This window comes from Planococcus citri, chromosome 1 (genome assembly GCF_950023065.1).
Source record: "Planococcus citri chromosome 1, ihPlaCitr1.1, whole genome shotgun sequence".
Lineage (NCBI taxonomy): Eukaryota > Metazoa > Arthropoda > Insecta > Hemiptera > Pseudococcidae > Planococcus > Planococcus citri.
In genome coordinates, this window is record NC_088677.1 from 86,104,821 (window position 1) to 86,122,212 (window position 17,392).

General features: G+C 36.1%; 1 protein-coding gene across 6 annotated transcripts in view; it reads left to right on the top strand.

Moving 5' to 3' along the window:
• The window catches only part of gw (trinucleotide repeat containing adaptor 6-like gawky), a 101,322-nt gene extending 87,220 nt beyond the window's left edge, over nucleotides 1-14,102 (top strand). For 5 of the 6 annotated variants that reach the window (XM_065355264.1, XM_065355272.1, XM_065355279.1 and 2 more), the window contains 11 exons: nucleotides 719-934; nucleotides 4,350-4,475; nucleotides 4,784-4,882; nucleotides 4,976-5,173; nucleotides 7,290-7,475; nucleotides 7,583-7,764; nucleotides 7,850-8,000; nucleotides 8,071-8,318; nucleotides 8,421-8,718; nucleotides 8,809-8,928; nucleotides 11,912-14,102. In XM_065355264.1, coding sequence (XP_065211336.1) covers nucleotides 719-934; nucleotides 4,350-4,475; nucleotides 4,784-4,882; nucleotides 4,976-5,173; nucleotides 7,290-7,475; nucleotides 7,583-7,764; nucleotides 7,850-8,000; nucleotides 8,071-8,318; nucleotides 8,421-8,718; nucleotides 8,809-8,928; nucleotides 11,912-12,394 — 2,307 coding nt within the window. In that variant the 3' untranslated portion in view covers nucleotides 12,395-14,102. The remainder of the gene's footprint in view (nucleotides 1-718; nucleotides 935-4,349; nucleotides 4,476-4,783; nucleotides 4,883-4,975; nucleotides 5,174-7,289; nucleotides 7,476-7,582; nucleotides 7,765-7,849; nucleotides 8,001-8,070; nucleotides 8,319-8,420; nucleotides 8,719-8,808; nucleotides 8,929-11,911) is intronic. The other variant, XM_065355297.1, reaches the window with a different exon arrangement.
• The last annotated feature ends 3,290 nt before the right edge of the window (nucleotides 14,103-17,392 follow it).

Here is a 17,392-nt window from a genome sequence, read left to right on the forward strand (position 1 = left end):
AAATTTTGTGAAAATTTAAGGTTTCAAAAATCTGCTGGAGGCTTCAAGAATTATCAAAAAGTCGCTGGAGGATCCACAACGACTTGAAATTCACCTGCAGTACTTCGTAGCGTATCGAAATTAGTTTTTAGAAAAATTTTAGCTTTACAACTCAAATTTGATGGAATTTTGTGGGAATTTCGAGTTTCAAAAATCTGTTGGAGGCTCCAGAACGGCTCAAAACGGGTTCAAACCGTTTCCAATCGATTTGGCATGTCGAAAATAGGATATATCCTAAATTTCAGCTTTCTTGGTCAATTTGGTAAAATTTTGATTTTTCCCCTCATTTTTGGCCTAAATTCGATTTTCAAAAATTCACCAAAAATCGAAAAACGCACTTTGGCACTTGAAATTTTGACAGGTGATGAATTTCTGCATGATCTTTCGATCTACCTTCGTAAAGTTTGAAAAAGTTCGTGCAAGTCCCATGTTAAAACGCCAAATCTTCGATTTCGGCTGACCTGTTAATCAAAATGGCCGCCATTTTGTAAGTAAGGCCAACTTTTTTTTGGGAAGTTTGCTTTAAAATGTTCCTTAGGATGTCCCCTTTAAGAAAAAAATTGTCCCGGTGGATCGGCGGGGGAGGGTGCAAATACTTCTATTGTCATATGCCGGACTAATAGATTCGTTTTTCAAAGCAACTCGTTATTAATCTTTGGTTCTGTTTGAAAATTTACAGAAAGACGACGTCGAGAACGCTCTTCGCGCCAGTAACATGAATCTTGAAGACGCTCTCGAGTACCTGAACGCGACTCGTGCCGGAGCTACCGTCAACAATATGGACGGTTGGAGAAGACACGATATTGATGCTAGTCCATTTGATCACACGACCAATCAACCTTATCCCTCGCATAGATTTAATCCTCAGCAGCAATTACCATTTACGATGCCGCCTGTAAGTGTCGCATTTTATGTTGGTTTTTCGATTTTGGCGCGCTTTTTTTTCCTTTCTTTCTTTTTCACATACACCGTCGTCGTTTCTCGTACGATGATGAGATATTCGCACGTGGTGCTTCAGTTTCGGTGATAACAAAGCCTGGTACACCCGGTGCTCGATGGATTCGAATTCTCCTTCTCGTTTATATGGAAATTTATTTCGAATTTTACGCTGTTTTAATGTCATTTTGGTGTTGTGGAAAGTGAGAAGGTAGAATCGGAATCCATTTTGTGCCACGTATTCTTCCTAATTTAGGTATCAATGTATGCGTTATCATGAGCTTTGCTATCACAACTGGTATTTCCTGTATAGAAAGCGCCGTCTTCGAGTATATATTTTATTATCTAACTCGTATCATTTTTTTTTTTTACTATTACGTTTACCAGTATTATTTTTTTTTTAATTTTTGGTTTTTCGAACTGGATTTAGCTTGGTTTAGGGAATTCCGTTGTTGTATATAAATTTTTTTTTTTAATACCTATTTATTATTATAGTATCGTATCTATTTTCTCTTTCTCGCTTTAATACCGTGAGTGTATGTATTTTGCTGTGTTTATTATTTTTTTCATTTCTCCCTATTTCTTTTTCTCACCTTTTTATACTTTTGTACATATTCTATACCTATTCTACTGGTTATTAACAACACGCGCGATTTACACTGGGGGGGGGTGAGAATAAGTGGGGGAGAGGGAAAAAGAAACCGAAGGGTGTATTTGTATTTTGGTGGGATTATTGCTTTTTCCCGAAGGCTTTTTATATTTAATTAGGTGCTGTGATTTTTTTTGTTTGTATTTTTTTTTTTTTTTTTTTTCGCTGCAAATGACAAAAATGACGAATACGGTGAAATTTGAATTTGGAATTGTAAAATAAAAGGGGGGGGGGAGAAAAACGCAATGACAGAGACACGACGAGCCCGGTTTGAGTGTTGTAAATACGATGTAGTATGTGTGGATATGGATAATATGGGTTTTAACTGATTAGATACCGTGGCTGCTGCTGTTGTTGCTGCCGCCGCCATCGCCATATTGATTTTTTTTGCGTATTAATAAACAAGTATACATACTTTTACTTATAACTTACTGACTTATCGCGCCGGAATATAGGTATATGTGTATTTATGACTGGTAGTTTCTAATCACGTAGTTGCAATTAACCTTTATGCGAAGAAGTCTCGGATTTTACGATTTGAACGTTTGATGCGGTTTCATCAGTGTTGTAATTTATGCTATCGTGCTGTTATCGATTGGGGAAAGTAGAAAAAAATGATGAGATTTCGTGTTGATAATTGAAAACTGGGTGATTGAGATCGATGAGAAAAAGGATACGTTTGCGAAGTTTTCCGGTTTGAAATTACCAATTTGGTGGAAATTCGAATTGGCCTATGAAAAAATAGGGGTTTGTTGGCGTTACTGTGTCTTTCGAGATGGTTTTTTAAAGATACTTTTCAATTTTTTAGATCGAGGGGTAGCTCTGAATTGAATTTTGATGAGAACTAAAATATTTCTGTTGAAAAAAGCTGTCTTTGGAATGCGCACAACTCGAGTTTGAAGATTTTTTTGAAGAACTAGTACAGAGAATGGTCAGTGATGGATTTTTAAAAATTGAGAGTGGATCGTGGAAAAAAAGGTTGTAGAATTTTAACCAAATTCGGTAAAGATCTTCAGTTTGAGATGAAAATCAGACTAGAAAATTTTTAACGCTGGAAGTGAACCTGGACGGGAGATATGGATTCCCAAAGAGAGGATATTTTCGAAAAAATTGCTCCAATCCTTACTCGACTTGGTTTGGGAAAACGACACAGTTCCAAATAATGGTATTTGAGATCCTAGGTCGACCCAGGCCATTACCATCGAAATCCAAGGCCACTTTTGGAGACTTTTGTCATTATTTTCGCGAGGTTTCAAATTTTTCAGAATTCACCAAAATTCTTGAAGTGTACTTTAGTGGATGGTGATGGATTATTGGAGTTCGAATGCTGTTTTGAGACACTCGAAGAATTTCTGTCTGTCGAAATTTTTTAATCGATAATCGATCATGGTCGAAAATCGAATAATCGAACCTCGAAATCGATTTACTTGCGATTTTTTTTCTCTCCCGTGATCGATCATGTTCGAAATGAAAAATCAATATTAGAGACTTCTCCGTCCAAAAATTATTCGTGGTCGAAAATCGAACCACAAAGTTGATCAATTTGCGATTTTCGATCCCATATGATCGATTATGTTCGAAATGAAAAAAGAATTTTGGCTTCTGAAATCCTCATCTTGAGTCGATCGTTATCAAAAATCGATTTATCGAACTCTTCAAATCGATCGTGGTCGAAAATCGATTTATTTGCGATATTCGACTTTCTTATGTTCGATCATGTCCGAATTGGGAGAACAATTTTCAGTCTTGAAAATGTATCACTTCGACATCTTGGTCAAAAATCGATCACTATTGATAATCGATTATCGATTAATCGAATTCTATGGATCGACTAATTTCTGATTTTGAATCTTGAATGACAAATCACGTCTGAAATTACAGTTTTCTTCTAGCGATAACGATCTTTTAAATATCGATATTTTCGATCAATCGATTTTTGTTTTCGATCATGCAACATGACCGATGTTTACGAATTCGTCTCATTTTTTGAAAAAAAAATTTCGTGAAAAATTGATCAAAATTACGTTAATGGTTTGTTTTGAATTTAAAATCGATGAAAGTCTCATTTTAGACCCTTTTCGTTCTCCGGATGACGATTCTGTCATAAAATCGCTTTTTTAGCCTGCTGATTTCTTGAGTCCCCCTCCCCTCGTTGCGATTAATGCGAAGGTCTTGTCTTTCGTCCTCTTCTGGGAGGATCCGGATGCGAAACGAAACGATTTTGGTAGAATTGAAAAAAAAAGGACTGAGAACAGTGCCTGCTTTTTTTGTAATTCTTCTTTTGCAAATTATTTCGTGTCGTTAGTTTTTCTTTTTGATTTTTTTTTTTTTTTTTTTTTTTTTGAAGTGAAATTATTATTTATTCTTTTACGCATAATAACCGAAAGCTTCAGTATCTATGCAACATTTTTATACTCTACCTACTTATTATTGACATGTATACAGTTTTTTTTTTTTTTTACGTACTTGTATTAACACAGCAACAACGTATATAAATAATGTACTCGAAATGTGGCACTTGATAATGTATTTTTGAGCACTTGTACGTATACATACATTTATAATAACCCCGAGGTATGAAAATTTCTTCTCAAGAAAGAGAACGCAAAGTTGACTATTTCAGCGTTATTCTTATCATCATTTTTTTTTTTTTTATCGAAAAATATCATGAGCAGCGGTGTAAAAGTGAATAAAACACCCTGATGCGCGATTTTTAATATTGTAGGGTGGCAATGGCGGTGGTAATGGAGCAGCCACACCTAGTCTTTCGAATCTTAATCCAGCCATGGTACAAAAATTACTTACACAGCAGCCACCTCCGCAGCAGGCTTCTGTTCAGCCCTTTAATCAAGTAAACACAAGCAGAATAGAAATCAAAAAAATTACATACATTATATTTTTTTTATAATGATACGATTTTTTTTTCGCGTGGCTCGACTCGATCTATTATTATTATTACGAGCTTAGAGAATTATTATTGAAGCGAGAAATTGATTTTTAATTTTAAATTTTTTTTCTTCGAAAATTAAACGTAGTATAAGACGTAATAGATACGACGATACTTGCTTTTATAGGTGTAGAGTAGATTAGTACATAATTGAACGTATTCGTTATTGGTTTTTATAACTCTGTTTTGTTTTTTTGTGTCTGTATTATTAGACATCACGCACAACTCAAAATCAGCCTTCGGCTCATCAGTTACGTATGCTGGTGCAACAGATTCAGATGGCTGTGTCGGCTGGATATCTTAATCATCAGGTATGGTGGAAGATTTTTTAATGTATTTTGCGATGTCGCTGGCCATCGAGAGAGCGATCGATTGACTAATACGTTTTTGCTTATTTCGGGTAGATTTTGAATCAGCCTTTGGCGCCTCAAACGCTCATACTATTGAATCAATTATTGCAACAAATCAAGCTGCTGCAACAGCTCCAGCAACAGGCTACTCAGCAATCCATGTATCCGGGAGGTCAACCGAACAAAAGCGGAGCTTACATGACATTAACGGTGAAACAGCAACAATGCAAGCAACAGATACAAAGTTTACAAGTGAGTGGGGGGAATTTGAATTCGGAGGATCCTTTTTGTGGTCCGGCTTGAATGACAATAGGAATAATTGCTCAACCCCTGCCCCCCTCAGGGACAAACTTGCTCAAAAAAAAAGCAAAATGGCGGTTATTTTGATTGACAGGTCAGCCGAAATCGCAGATTTTTCTTTGCAATTTTCCGATATAGATCTCGCACGATTTTTTTTTTTTTTTTGAACTGAGCAAAACTAGATCGAGCATGCGAAAATTTAAAGTGCTAAAATGCACTTTTCGATTTTTGGTGAATCTTTGAAAATCAAATTTCAGCCAAAAATAAGGAGCAACATCAAAATTTTACCAAATTGACCTAGAAATCTAAAATTTGAGGTATACTCTATTTTTGACTTGCCAAACCGTTTTGAAAACTTTTAGAGCAACCAGAAGATTTTTGAAACTAGAAATGTCCACAAAATTTCATCAAAAATGCAATTTGAAAAGCCGAAATTCATTCTGCGAACTGATCTCAATTCGCTATGAAATCGACTGCAGCCAGATTCGAGTCGTTTTGGAGCCTCCAGCAACTTTTTGGAAAATAACTGGAGCCTCCAGTAAATTTTTGAAACTTGAGATTCCTAAAAAATGTCATCAAATGCAGCTGGGTAGCCTAAATTTACGCTGCACTCTACTTGAACAATCTATTAATTCGACTGTTGGTGGGTTTGAGTTTTTTTTGATAACTCTTGAAGCCTCCAGTAGATTTTTGAAACTTGAAATTTCCACAAAATTTCATCAAATGCAGCTGGGAAGAGACGAAATTCATTCCGTAAACTATTTTCAATACCGTATGGAGTCGACTTTAGGTGGATTTCAAGTCGTTTTGGAGCCTCCGACGATTTTTTGGAAATGACTGGAGCCTCCAGCCGATTTTTAATGCTCGAAATTTTCGTAAAATTTTACCAAACGAAGTATGAAATCCCAAATTTACTCTGAATTCTAATTTTAACACGCTTTCAAGTCGACTGCAGGTGGGTTCGAGTGGTTTTCGAGCCTCCGGCGACTTTTTGAAAATTCTTGGACCCTCCAGTGAGTTGATTTTTGAAACTTGAAATTCAAATGCAGTTGGAAAGTCGAAATTCGTTTTGTAAACGAATTTCAATATGCTATGAAGTCGACTACAGGTACATTTCAAGTCGTTTTGGAGCCTCCAGTGACTTCTTGAAAATTACTGGAGCCTCCAGCGGGTTTTTCAATGCTCGAAATTCCCATAAAATTTTACCACACTAAATTGGAAATCCGAAATGCACTTTGCACACCCATTTCAACACTCTATCAAGTCGATTCCAGGTGGGTTCAAGTTATTTTAGAGCCTCCAGCGACTTTTTGAATATCCCTAGAGCCTCCAGCACATTTTCGAAACTTGAAATAATGCAGTTGGAAAGCCGAAAGTCATTCTGTAAACTGATTTCAATACGCTTTGAAATCGACTGCAGATATATTTCGAGACGTTCTGGAGCCTCCAGCAGCTTTTTAGTGACTTCTGTCTCTTCAAACGTGCCTTAAATTCTGTCCGAATCAACTTTAGCACGTACTGTGCCGAGAGAATTTCAGTCGAAAATCTACTGGAGGCTCCAGTAGATTCCAAAAAGCCGCTGGAGGCTCCAAAACAAATTGAAGTCCACCTGCAGTCGGCTTCATAGCGTCCAGAAATTGGTTTACAGGATGAATTTCGGCTCGTGAAAATTTCGAGTTTCAACAATCTGGCTGGAGGCTCCAGAACTGCTCAAACCGGTTTGAAACCGTTGTCTATCGATTTGGCTGGTTGAAAGTAGGGCATATCCAAAATTTCAGCTTTCTAGGTCAATGAGGGGTAAAATTTTGATAATTTTGTTGCCCAAATTTGATTATCAAAATTTCAGCAACATTCTAAAAATGCACTTTAGTTCTTGAAATTTTGGCCGGTGATTAATTTTTTTCATGCTCTTTCGATCTCCTTAGAGTTGTCTCAAATGATCGGATTGTGGAGGGGGGGGGGGGTGTGCAATAATTTCTACTGTCATAAATGCCAAACTATATTGGGAAGATGTTTTTCTCGTTTTGTTGTACCTTGCATATTCACGTGTGTTTTGTAATGTTCGCAGAATCAAATTGTCGCTACTCAAGCTGTTTACATGAAACAGCAGCAACAACAGTCGCAGCATCATCTAGGTGCACCGAGCGGCCAGCAGCAAGGCGCGAATATGACTGATTTCTTCAAAAGCCAGGACCCATTATCGCTTCTGCAAACTAATTTCTCTGATCTCAACCTGACTAAGGATCCTCAAATGGTGAGTAAAAAAAAAAAAAAAAAACGAGGCTAGCACGTGATAGAAGATCGCTGAAGGTTTAGTAGCGGTGATTTTATACGTGCGATGTGTTGGTTTTGTGTGTACAGCAAGCGGTAGCTGCCGGTTTTCAGAATCAATCTAAACTAAACCAATGGAAATTACCTAATTCTATGGATAAAGACGACCTGAACTGCGGTAACGAGTTTAGCCGCGCGCCCGGTACAACTACGAAAAGCACACCGGCTTCGGGATCTCCGAATTTGAATCCTTTGCTCGGACAAAGTGACAGGTAGGTGATCGAATTGACGAAACCGCCGAATTGTTTGGATTTTGAATTTATTAATAATAATGATGTTTTGTTTGTGTTTGAGCAGCACATGGTCTAATGTTACTAATCGTTGCGAATCCGGTTGGCCGGAGTCTGTGAACGAATTATCTGATAATAAAGATTGGGGATCGCCCGGTTCAGCAGCCAGTAATTTTACCGACTTGGTTCCAGAATTCGAGCCCGGTAAACCGTGGAAGGTAAACACGAATCGGTTATATTGTGTTAGATCTCCAATATCGTATCTAACGCTGTGATTTTTTGATTTAGGGTAATCAAATGAAAAGCGTCGAAGACGATCCAAACATAACGCCCGGCTCTGTGGTACGAAGTCCGTTGCTGTCGTTGTCGACGATGAAAGACGCGGATATATTTAATACTACTTCGAACGCAGCCACTCTAAGTGGAAAAACGTCGCCTACTTCGGTAGACATGCCTCTTACTCCGTTATCCATTCCTTCATCATCGACGTGGAGTTTCAACCCCGCGTCTTCGGTTTCCTCTTCTTCTTTTGCTAGGTAAGCGATACTTATTGCCGAAGACGAATCGTTGTTGTTGTGTTATCTTGTTGTTTGGATTTTTTAGTAATACATTGTTTGTTTGATGTTTGTTTTACGCAGTCCTTTAGGTAAAGTGAATAATGGTAATTCAGTCGTATCGAAGAACGCCGGCTGGGGCGATGTGAACACATCGTCGGCTGCCAACGTCAGCGATCTATGGGCGATGCCTAAATCACGCGGCCCACCTCCCGGTCTAACCGCCAACAATAAGAATTCCAATATGGGTGGAGGCGGCGGCGGCGCATCTAACAGCAATGGCTGGGGATCGCTCGGATCACCGAGATGGCCGTCGATGGCGAATTCGCAAAATACCTGGATGGGTTCGCCTTGGCTGTTGTTGAGAAATCTTACACCACAAGTGAGTGAAATGTTGCGAGATTTTGAGCGAATTTTCGAACATATTCGTGGGTCTTAATTACTTATTGTGATCTTGTTTGTGTCTGCGCAGATTGACGGTTCTACTTTGAAAACTCTATGCATGCAGCATGGTCCGTTGAATAATTTCCACTTATTTTTAAACCACGGTATTGCATTGGCTAAGTACAATACGCGCGACGAAGCGAGCAAAGTGAGTACCGATGTTCTAGCTTTGTTTACGATGATTTTACTTGGTTTATTTTATTGTTACGTGCGTTTGGGGAGAAATAATATTTTGAAATCGAAATATGTGAAAGTGATGTTTGAAACTGAGGCCTAATTTTGAAAATATTTCGCACCCTCGTCGCGAAAATTGCTTCGAAGGTCATGGGATCTGTAAACCTACCCCCCCCCCCCCTTCTTTGTCCGAAAGATGAAACTAAAATCTCTTATCTTTTAAACAGAGAAAAAAATTGGTGATCAAGAATTATGAATTTTTAGTGCTTCTAAATTTTAACTTGAAGCATTTTTGGGTGTTGCGATTTTTTTTTTTGAAGATCATGAATTCATGATTTTGGAGTCCGAAATTGCAACAAAGATGAAAAATTCAAAATTTGAAAAAAGTAAGTTAGTTAATAATGGGGTGAAAAAATTCTAATTTGAAATTTTTGAAATTCTCAATTTTTGTGTACGAATTTTTCTGAGCAAACTTTTTTTTACATCTGAGGGAAAAACTTCTCCTGGTCCCTTTTCGACTAATATCAGAGCTAATTGCAAAAAAAATCTCAATTTCCCTTTCCTTCCACCCCTCAAAAAAAATTATCTAAAAGTTTTGTTTTTTAACCAAAAAATTGAAAAACATCTCGTTTTTTAACAAAAATTACGAAAAATTGTCGAAAGATCCAACGTTTTGATTAAAAATTTGATGTCTTCCTTTTGCCTAAAATTTATCAAAAATACTTATTCGCTTTTTCTGAGATTATAACTGAAAACCTGCTGGTTTTTCTGTAATATTGCTAAAAATTCTGTTTTTGTGCGAAAAATTTCCAAAAGTCTCGTTTTTCATCTCTAATAAAATTCAGAAAAGTCTTGCTTTTCTACCTATAAAAAAATTATGAAAAAGTAATTTTTTCCATTAGTTGCTGCTTTTTTTACAAAATTTTCAAATTTTTGCTTTTCCAAAAAATATTTTATTTTTGGCAAAATTTCTAAAGATTTCTTTTTTTTTCCTCAAATTATCCAAAAACTTTGCTATTCTGCTAGAAATTTCCAAAAAGTACCATTCAGTTCGGCTGTTTGCTGAAATTGACAACAAATTTTGCTTTTTAGGAAAATTGCTAAAAATTGTTGTTTTTTTGTAAAAAGAAAAAAAAATTCAAAAAGTCTCACTTTGTTCCAATTTGTCCCTAAGTTTCTCTTTTTTGTCTGAAATTTCAAAAAAGCTCTTCTTTTTTTTGGAATTGTCAAAATTTTGCGTTTTTGTCAGAAATTCCAGAAAAGTTCATCCTTTTGTTAAAATTGCCTTTTTGCCAGAAATTGTAAAAATTCTCGCTCTGGTGCCAAAATTTTTCGGAAAATTATTCCTTTTTACCGAAACATTTCAAAATTTTCAATGCCTACGTTTTGTCGCCTTTTTTGGTTCCATTTTGGTAATTTTTTCGACCTTTTTTGAGTTTTTGAAAAAATTAATAATTACGAGTCTCGGATTCTTCATTTCAAACATTTTTTCATCATATGAAATCGAAACAATGAAATAATAATTGAAAATCGTAAATGAGTTGATTTTTGGTATGTGAAATTTAAAAATCGCAAATAAATCGATTTGAAGGTTCAATTATTCGATTTTCGATCGTGATCGACTTTTGATCACGAGGTCTGATTTCAAGACCGAAATAATTGATTTTGAATTTCGAACATTACATAATCCATCATATTATGAGGTCAAGAATCTGAAGTAAATCGATTATTGATCGAAAGGTTTATTTTTGTGGCGCAAATTGGTTTTTCATTTCGATCATACCCGCGGATATGATTTATGAATCGCAAATTAATCGATTTCAGATCATATCATGATGAATTTTGGATCAGAAAATCTCTAATATGAATATTGAGAACTCGGAAGAGATTTTATATTCAGAAAAACAAAGATTCATAAAAATTGAAAATTTTGGAAAAAAAACTTCATTGAATTTTTTGATGGGAGGAGGGGAGGGAGGCACAGTGGTCCCTCAGAATTTCTAGCACGCCAAAAATCTGAAAGTTGGTGTTCGAGGGTTTTCGAAGGTGCTGATTTCATTTTTGACAAAATTTCAACTCCAGACCCCAACCCCACCCCCCCCCCCCTCAAGGGAGAGGGCAAAACTCAAAATTTTGTAAATTATCGTGTGACGTATCGAAGTGTAGGTTTTTTGGGCTTCCAAATTCATTTCTGGTATCATTTTTCAAAAATTCGCAATATTGACCCCAGGGGGAGGGAGGAAAACTCAGAATTTTGAAAATTGTCATGTGACGTATCAAAATGTAGGTTTTTTGGGCTCCCGAATCCATTTTTGACATCGTTTTTCAAAAATTCGCAATATTGACCCCAGGGGAAGGGGGGAAAACTCAAAATTTTGGAAATTTTCGTGTGACATATCAAAATGTAGGTTTTTTTGACATAAGTTTTTGAAAAGTTTGCGATATTGACCCCTGGGGGAGAGGGACAAAACTCGAAATTTTGGAGATTTTCAGGTGAGGTATCAAAAGTTGTAAATGTAGATTTTTTTGGGCTCCCGAATTCATTTTCGACATCATTTTTAAAAAATTGGATTCATGTAAAAATAGATGCTTTGACATTCCGAGAATACATTCTTATCATCTGATAAGCAGTTTTAAGAAATTTGTTTTTTCACTTTTGGCGTGCTAGAAATTCTGAAGAACCACTGAGGGAGGGAGGAGGGTAAAATTTCTGATCGCGTCTTTTTCATTGAACCAACAACTTGAGATATGTGGAGACAATAAGAAACAATCGAGGAAAAACAGATCAGTCTTGTAACTCGCTCTTCCCCTTTCCCCATTAATTTAACAAGGATTCGTTTAGAATTCAATAATTTTGTGTATGCTTTCTTATTCGTAATCACTATTTACAATTTCTACAAACGTTTACTAACGCACAACTTGGGGGGTTGCCCCCCCTCGCTTTTTACGCCATTTAGGCTCAAGGTGCGCTGAACAGCTGCGTGCTGGGCAACACGACGATATTCGCCGAATCGCCGGCCGAGAACGAGGTGCACTCGCTACTACAACAGTTGAACCAGCAAAGCACGTCTGCGGCGGCGGCCGGCCAAAATTGGTCACGCGGCGGAGCGGGCGGCGGCGGCGGCGGAGGCGGTTCGGTGGGCGGCGGCGGGCAAGGCGGCGTCAACCAGACCGCCAAGCAAATGCAGCAAAACTCGCAGCAGGCGGCGGCGGCAGCGGCGGCAGCAGCAGCAGCTGCGGCAGCGGCGGCGGCCGGAGCCGGCGGACCTACGGACGCGTGGGGCTCGAACGCGGCGGCGGCCAACCCCAGCCAATTATGGTCTTCGGCGCTGTGGGGCGCTCCACCAGGCGGCCTCGAAACATCCGATCCGCATCGCGCGACGCCATCGTCTCTCAACTCGTTCCTACCGGGTGATCTATTAGGCGGCGAAAGTATGTGAAGATGAGACTTCTCACACTCAATTCACGTTGGTTGGTGGTATGAGGATGGCGATGGCGACGACGACGACGACGACGAAAGAGTACTCATCAAAAAAAAAAATACCTAGCTGTATCTTCTCTCTGCACATAAATGTATACCTACGGTACGTCTCTCCTTCTTCTTCTTCTTCATCATCATCATCATCATCATGGTCATCAGCATAGCATTTTACCTATTCCACACCAGTGAGTTGTACATCTCCGCATCCACCGTCAAGCCAGTCGTCTGTACGGGATCGGCGGTCATCTTACAATCAGTCAAAAAGTATGCGTAAGATGGTCGTTATATTATTTATCTCTACCCTACATATAATACGTGTGTATTTTCCTCTCTGTCTCTCTCTCTCTCTCTCGTATCTACAATTATTTATATAATATGCATATTACGCTCGTTCTATTAATTGTTCTAGTAGCGTGTGTAATCGTGTACTTTTATCATTTTTTTTTCGCCCCCTTTTGCCCTCGAGTACCCTAAATGTATTGTTTTTACCAACGTAGTACGTGTTATTTTATTGGTTCGTTCGTTTGCTCGGACAACGAATATCGTGTGTGATACGACGACGAAGTCGAAGTCGATGATGAAGATGGGAAAAGTACGCGAGCACCTCGCCGCCCCTCAACATAATCCTCTGTGTATCGTTCCTGGTATCCTGGTGTAATTTTTTTTTCTTACGTGCGATGATGTTAATATTACGCTTAGCTCAGGTGTTATTTTACTCTTTCTCTCTCTCTATATACCTATTCCGTGTATTACTATAACCGATGAGCGGCCAAAGGCTGAATTTTATCCACCCCCCACCCCCTCTCATGTTTTATCGATGTTAACTTACTATTATGTACTACATTTATGAGCCTATTCTGGTCATAATATGTTTTTTTTTTCTGTCTTTTAAATCCTAATCTCTCCCCCCCCCCCTATCAACGAGTGTCCTTAGCTGAACAACAACAACATCAAAACAAGAGTAATGTAATCACAGCAGCAGAGATGATAATCCGGCGACGATTTGTGTTTGCGTTAGTGTACGAGTGTGTATTATTTGTGTATGTATGTGTTTGTATGTCTGTCTGTGTGTGTGTGTGTGGATGTTCCTAGAACGTAGAAGGAACGTTCTACGATACCTTATATACCCTTCCTGTGTACCAATTTCACAAAGTCCGAAGTCGAGCTATTAAAATACTATTTACGATTTTGATTTTGTACCGCGTTGTTTGTCGCGCCTCAAGGAGCGTATGTACTTTGAGGGGAAAAAAAATATCTTACGTGTGTGTGTAATAAGCCTCTGTTAACTACTACGATCATGCCTGCCATAACTCGCAATTAGTTGTTGTGTTATTATTATTAATTTTTTCTCTGTTTTGTTTCTTTTTTTTTTCATTTTTTTTCCTTTTTGTTTACGAGTAAATACGTACGGAAGTCTTACTTTTTTTTTTTGCGCCTTAAACTTTATATACCTATGGTTATGTGTACTACTAACGAAGTTACAAAATGTAAGGATATAGCGAAGAATGAATTAAATGAAGTTTTAAATAAATAATAAAAAATGAAAAAAAAAATTTGAAAAAAAAATTATTTTTATTACACGATAAGTTACATTGAAAAAATGATATTTTTTAAGGTACAATGATCTTGATAGTATTTGATAAAATCGTTTTTGTTTTTACCAATGAGATATATTATATAGATATATAATTTTTTTTTTTTAGGTGTTTAAGAACAAACATGAATACCAGTACCATTAATTTTTAATTTTTAAAAAAATTCTTTTTCTAATATAAAAGTGTTAGCTGTATAATTTGTTTGCCTGATTTATTTAATTCTATACCTACGATTACTTCTCGTCTTTTTTTTTCTTTCTTTTAATGTATAATTTTTCGTCGAGCACGTCGTGGTATTTAAAGTAATTTATAGTATGTGCGTTTCAGTTTTGGTTACCTGCGTGTCACGTGTTCCGATTGGAATGGAGGGAAGAGATGCGGCGTGAAGGGAGGTTTATTTATTGGTGGAGGGGTTCGTGAGGCTGTTCCGAAGGTCTGGGGTGGGGTGAAGAGGAATTTTTTTTGCTAATGTGGGTTTTGGACCCTTTGTGTAGTTTGTGAGATTTTGAAATCTAATTGTATAATTTTTTTAGTGTTTTTTTTTCTGGTTTGTTTGATTTTTTAAAATTGATTTTCGAAATTCGAATCGTTAATTTGATATTGTGTCAAATTGTATTATTTTTTGATTTTTTTTTTTTACTGTTTTGTTCCAATTTTTTTCACGAATTTTTGTTACTCGAATCATAAATTTAAAATTGTGTTAAATTGCATCATTTTTTGATGTTTTTTTTCCTGTTCTATTTGATTTTTTTTTGTGATTTTCAAAACTTGAGTCACTAATTTGAAATTGTGTTAGATTTTCGTGTTTTTTTTTTTTTTTTTTTTTTCTGATTTGTTTGATATTTTTTTCACGAAATTGCATCATTTTTTGATGTTTTTTTTGCTGTTCTATTTGATTTTTTTTTTTGTGATTTTCAAAACTTGAATCACTAATTTGAAATTGTGTTAGATTTTCGTGTTTTTTTTTGTTTTTTTTCTGCTCTGTTTGATATTTTTTTTCACGAATTTTGGAAACTCGAATCATAAATTTAAAATTGTGTCAAATTGCATCATTTTTTGATGTTTTTTTCACGAATTTTCAAAACTTGAATCAAAAAATTTTAAATTGTATTTTTTTAACGTAATTTACCAACGATTATGGTGGAATTTTTCACGTTGATTTTTAGCTTCCTTCCCCCCCCCCCCCCCCCCTCGGTTGACCCAGCCGACTTTGGAACGTCGCCGAAACGAACCCCCCCGGAGACTTTAGTGAAATATTTATGTGTTCTGAGGGGCTACGACGAATGTGTATGTGATACACATATGTAGAGTGGCCGTTATCGATTCACCATTCCAAATTTGCGAAACGTGATATGCAAACGAACCGGTTACAACCGAAATACTTATAGCGCCAAGTCGCGGATTCGTCATTTTGATTTTTATGTGTTTTTTTTCTCCTTTTTTTTTGTTTTGTTCATTTTTTTAAAATTTTTTTTTCTTTTTATTTTTTAAACGAATGGCTTAAGTAAGTAAGTATGCGATTGAAATGAAAACAGGTTTTATTTTTTAACTTTCTTGTCTATTAAAATATAGCGTTAGATTATATGAAGGAGAACGATTTAATAAAATTACGATTTATTTATTTATTATTTTTACTTATATAATTGTGTAATTTTATTACGTGTTTTTCTCCCTCTTTACGTTTTTTTTTTGTCTCCTTTTTTTTTTTAAACCGCTCACGCGCGAGTATATTTTATTCTAGTTAATTAAAGAGATGTTGTTATGTAAGATGATGCTGTATTTTTCTTTCTTTTTTTTTTTTGTGATTTTTAAGCGAGTTTATTCATGTTCAATTTGGTAAAGTGGTCGGAGACTGTACTTTGCCCCTCCCCCTTCTCCTAAACCCACGTGTATCTTGGTTCGCCGATTTTTATCACTTTTAATAAGTATATAACTTGATTATCTCGTCGGAAATGGTTTTTTTTCAAAGGGTAATTTTTATATAACGAATTGTTTTTTTTTCCTTTCTGTTTTAGTCATGCGCATTTTTATTTTTGTTTGGTTTTTTTTTGGCATTTCCCTCTTTTCTTACGTTAGAAACACGAGTAAATAAATTCTTAGTAGGAGTTTCATCGCGTATGTGTCTTTTTTTTTTTCATTACTGCGAAGGGTGATCACGTAAGCCTTTGTTGATTTTTTTGTTTTCGTTTACCTCTGCTGTGTGTTTTGGTGGTAACCGACGATGAAAATTGTACAGTACGAAATGACTCCAAATTATTAACTTTTGTTACCTCGTGTATCAATAATTCACACGCATCTCGATTATATTTGTATGTACTTTTAAATGCCTTGTAATATTGTACGAAAATTTTACGAACAAAATGAATATGAAAAAAAAATTAGTCCATTTTGAATTTGAAAAAATATAACAATTATGTAGATGGAAAAAAAAATGAGATACATGCGTAATACCTATACCTATAAAATACCTATATCGATGATGATGAATTTTCGGGTAGAATTTTATTCCTTGTATAATTTTTCGTGTGTGTGCGTTTGTGTGTGTGTGTCAAGAGCTTTTATTAAATTTAATTTTTAATATTTGGTTATATTTGTATATCGTTAACAATATTTAATGTGATTGAAAAGTTTAAAGATAGTGATTATTATTAATTATTTTATTTTTGATTCTTGATTTTTTTTTCTTTTTTTAAAAAAATTTAAAATTGGGAATATTGTTTCTGATTTACCTAGTCTGTTGATTTTTCTTTTTTTTTTCGTTTGTTTTTTAATTTGGCCGAAATATTTATTCCCTTTTTTTTTTCTTCGAAACGATTGCACTGTTAATTACCTTTTTATTTGATACCTTTATATTCATTGTTCTTCATATCATTACACTGTTTTGAGAAGCATTTGTATTATTACGGTTATAATTTTAGGTGAATTTTTTCTTCTTTTTTTTCCTCCTCCTCCTCTCTCTGTCTGTCTCTCTCTCTATCTATCTATCTTAATGGTATATTAATTTATTTAAGTTGTACCAAAGGTGATTTTTCTTTTATCTAATTTCTTCTTCGCGATCGGTGCCAAGTATATCGTGGAATTTTTTAGTCGATATTGTGATTTTTGTATTCATTGTTCGAAGTGGGAAATTTTTTAATGGAAATTGAATATTTATACGTAACTCGATAACGACGATGTTGTTATTTAGGGATTCAGATTTAATTTGGCACCGATGGTTACCTCCTAAGCTAATGTACCTTATTGTTTGTTACGTGTACGATGAGGTGACAACACTGATGTTAGTTCCACTTGTGTTGGTCACACCGCTGTGTATGTAACATGATGGTCTGGTCTCTTTGAGTAATTTTTCCTTTCGCATACCT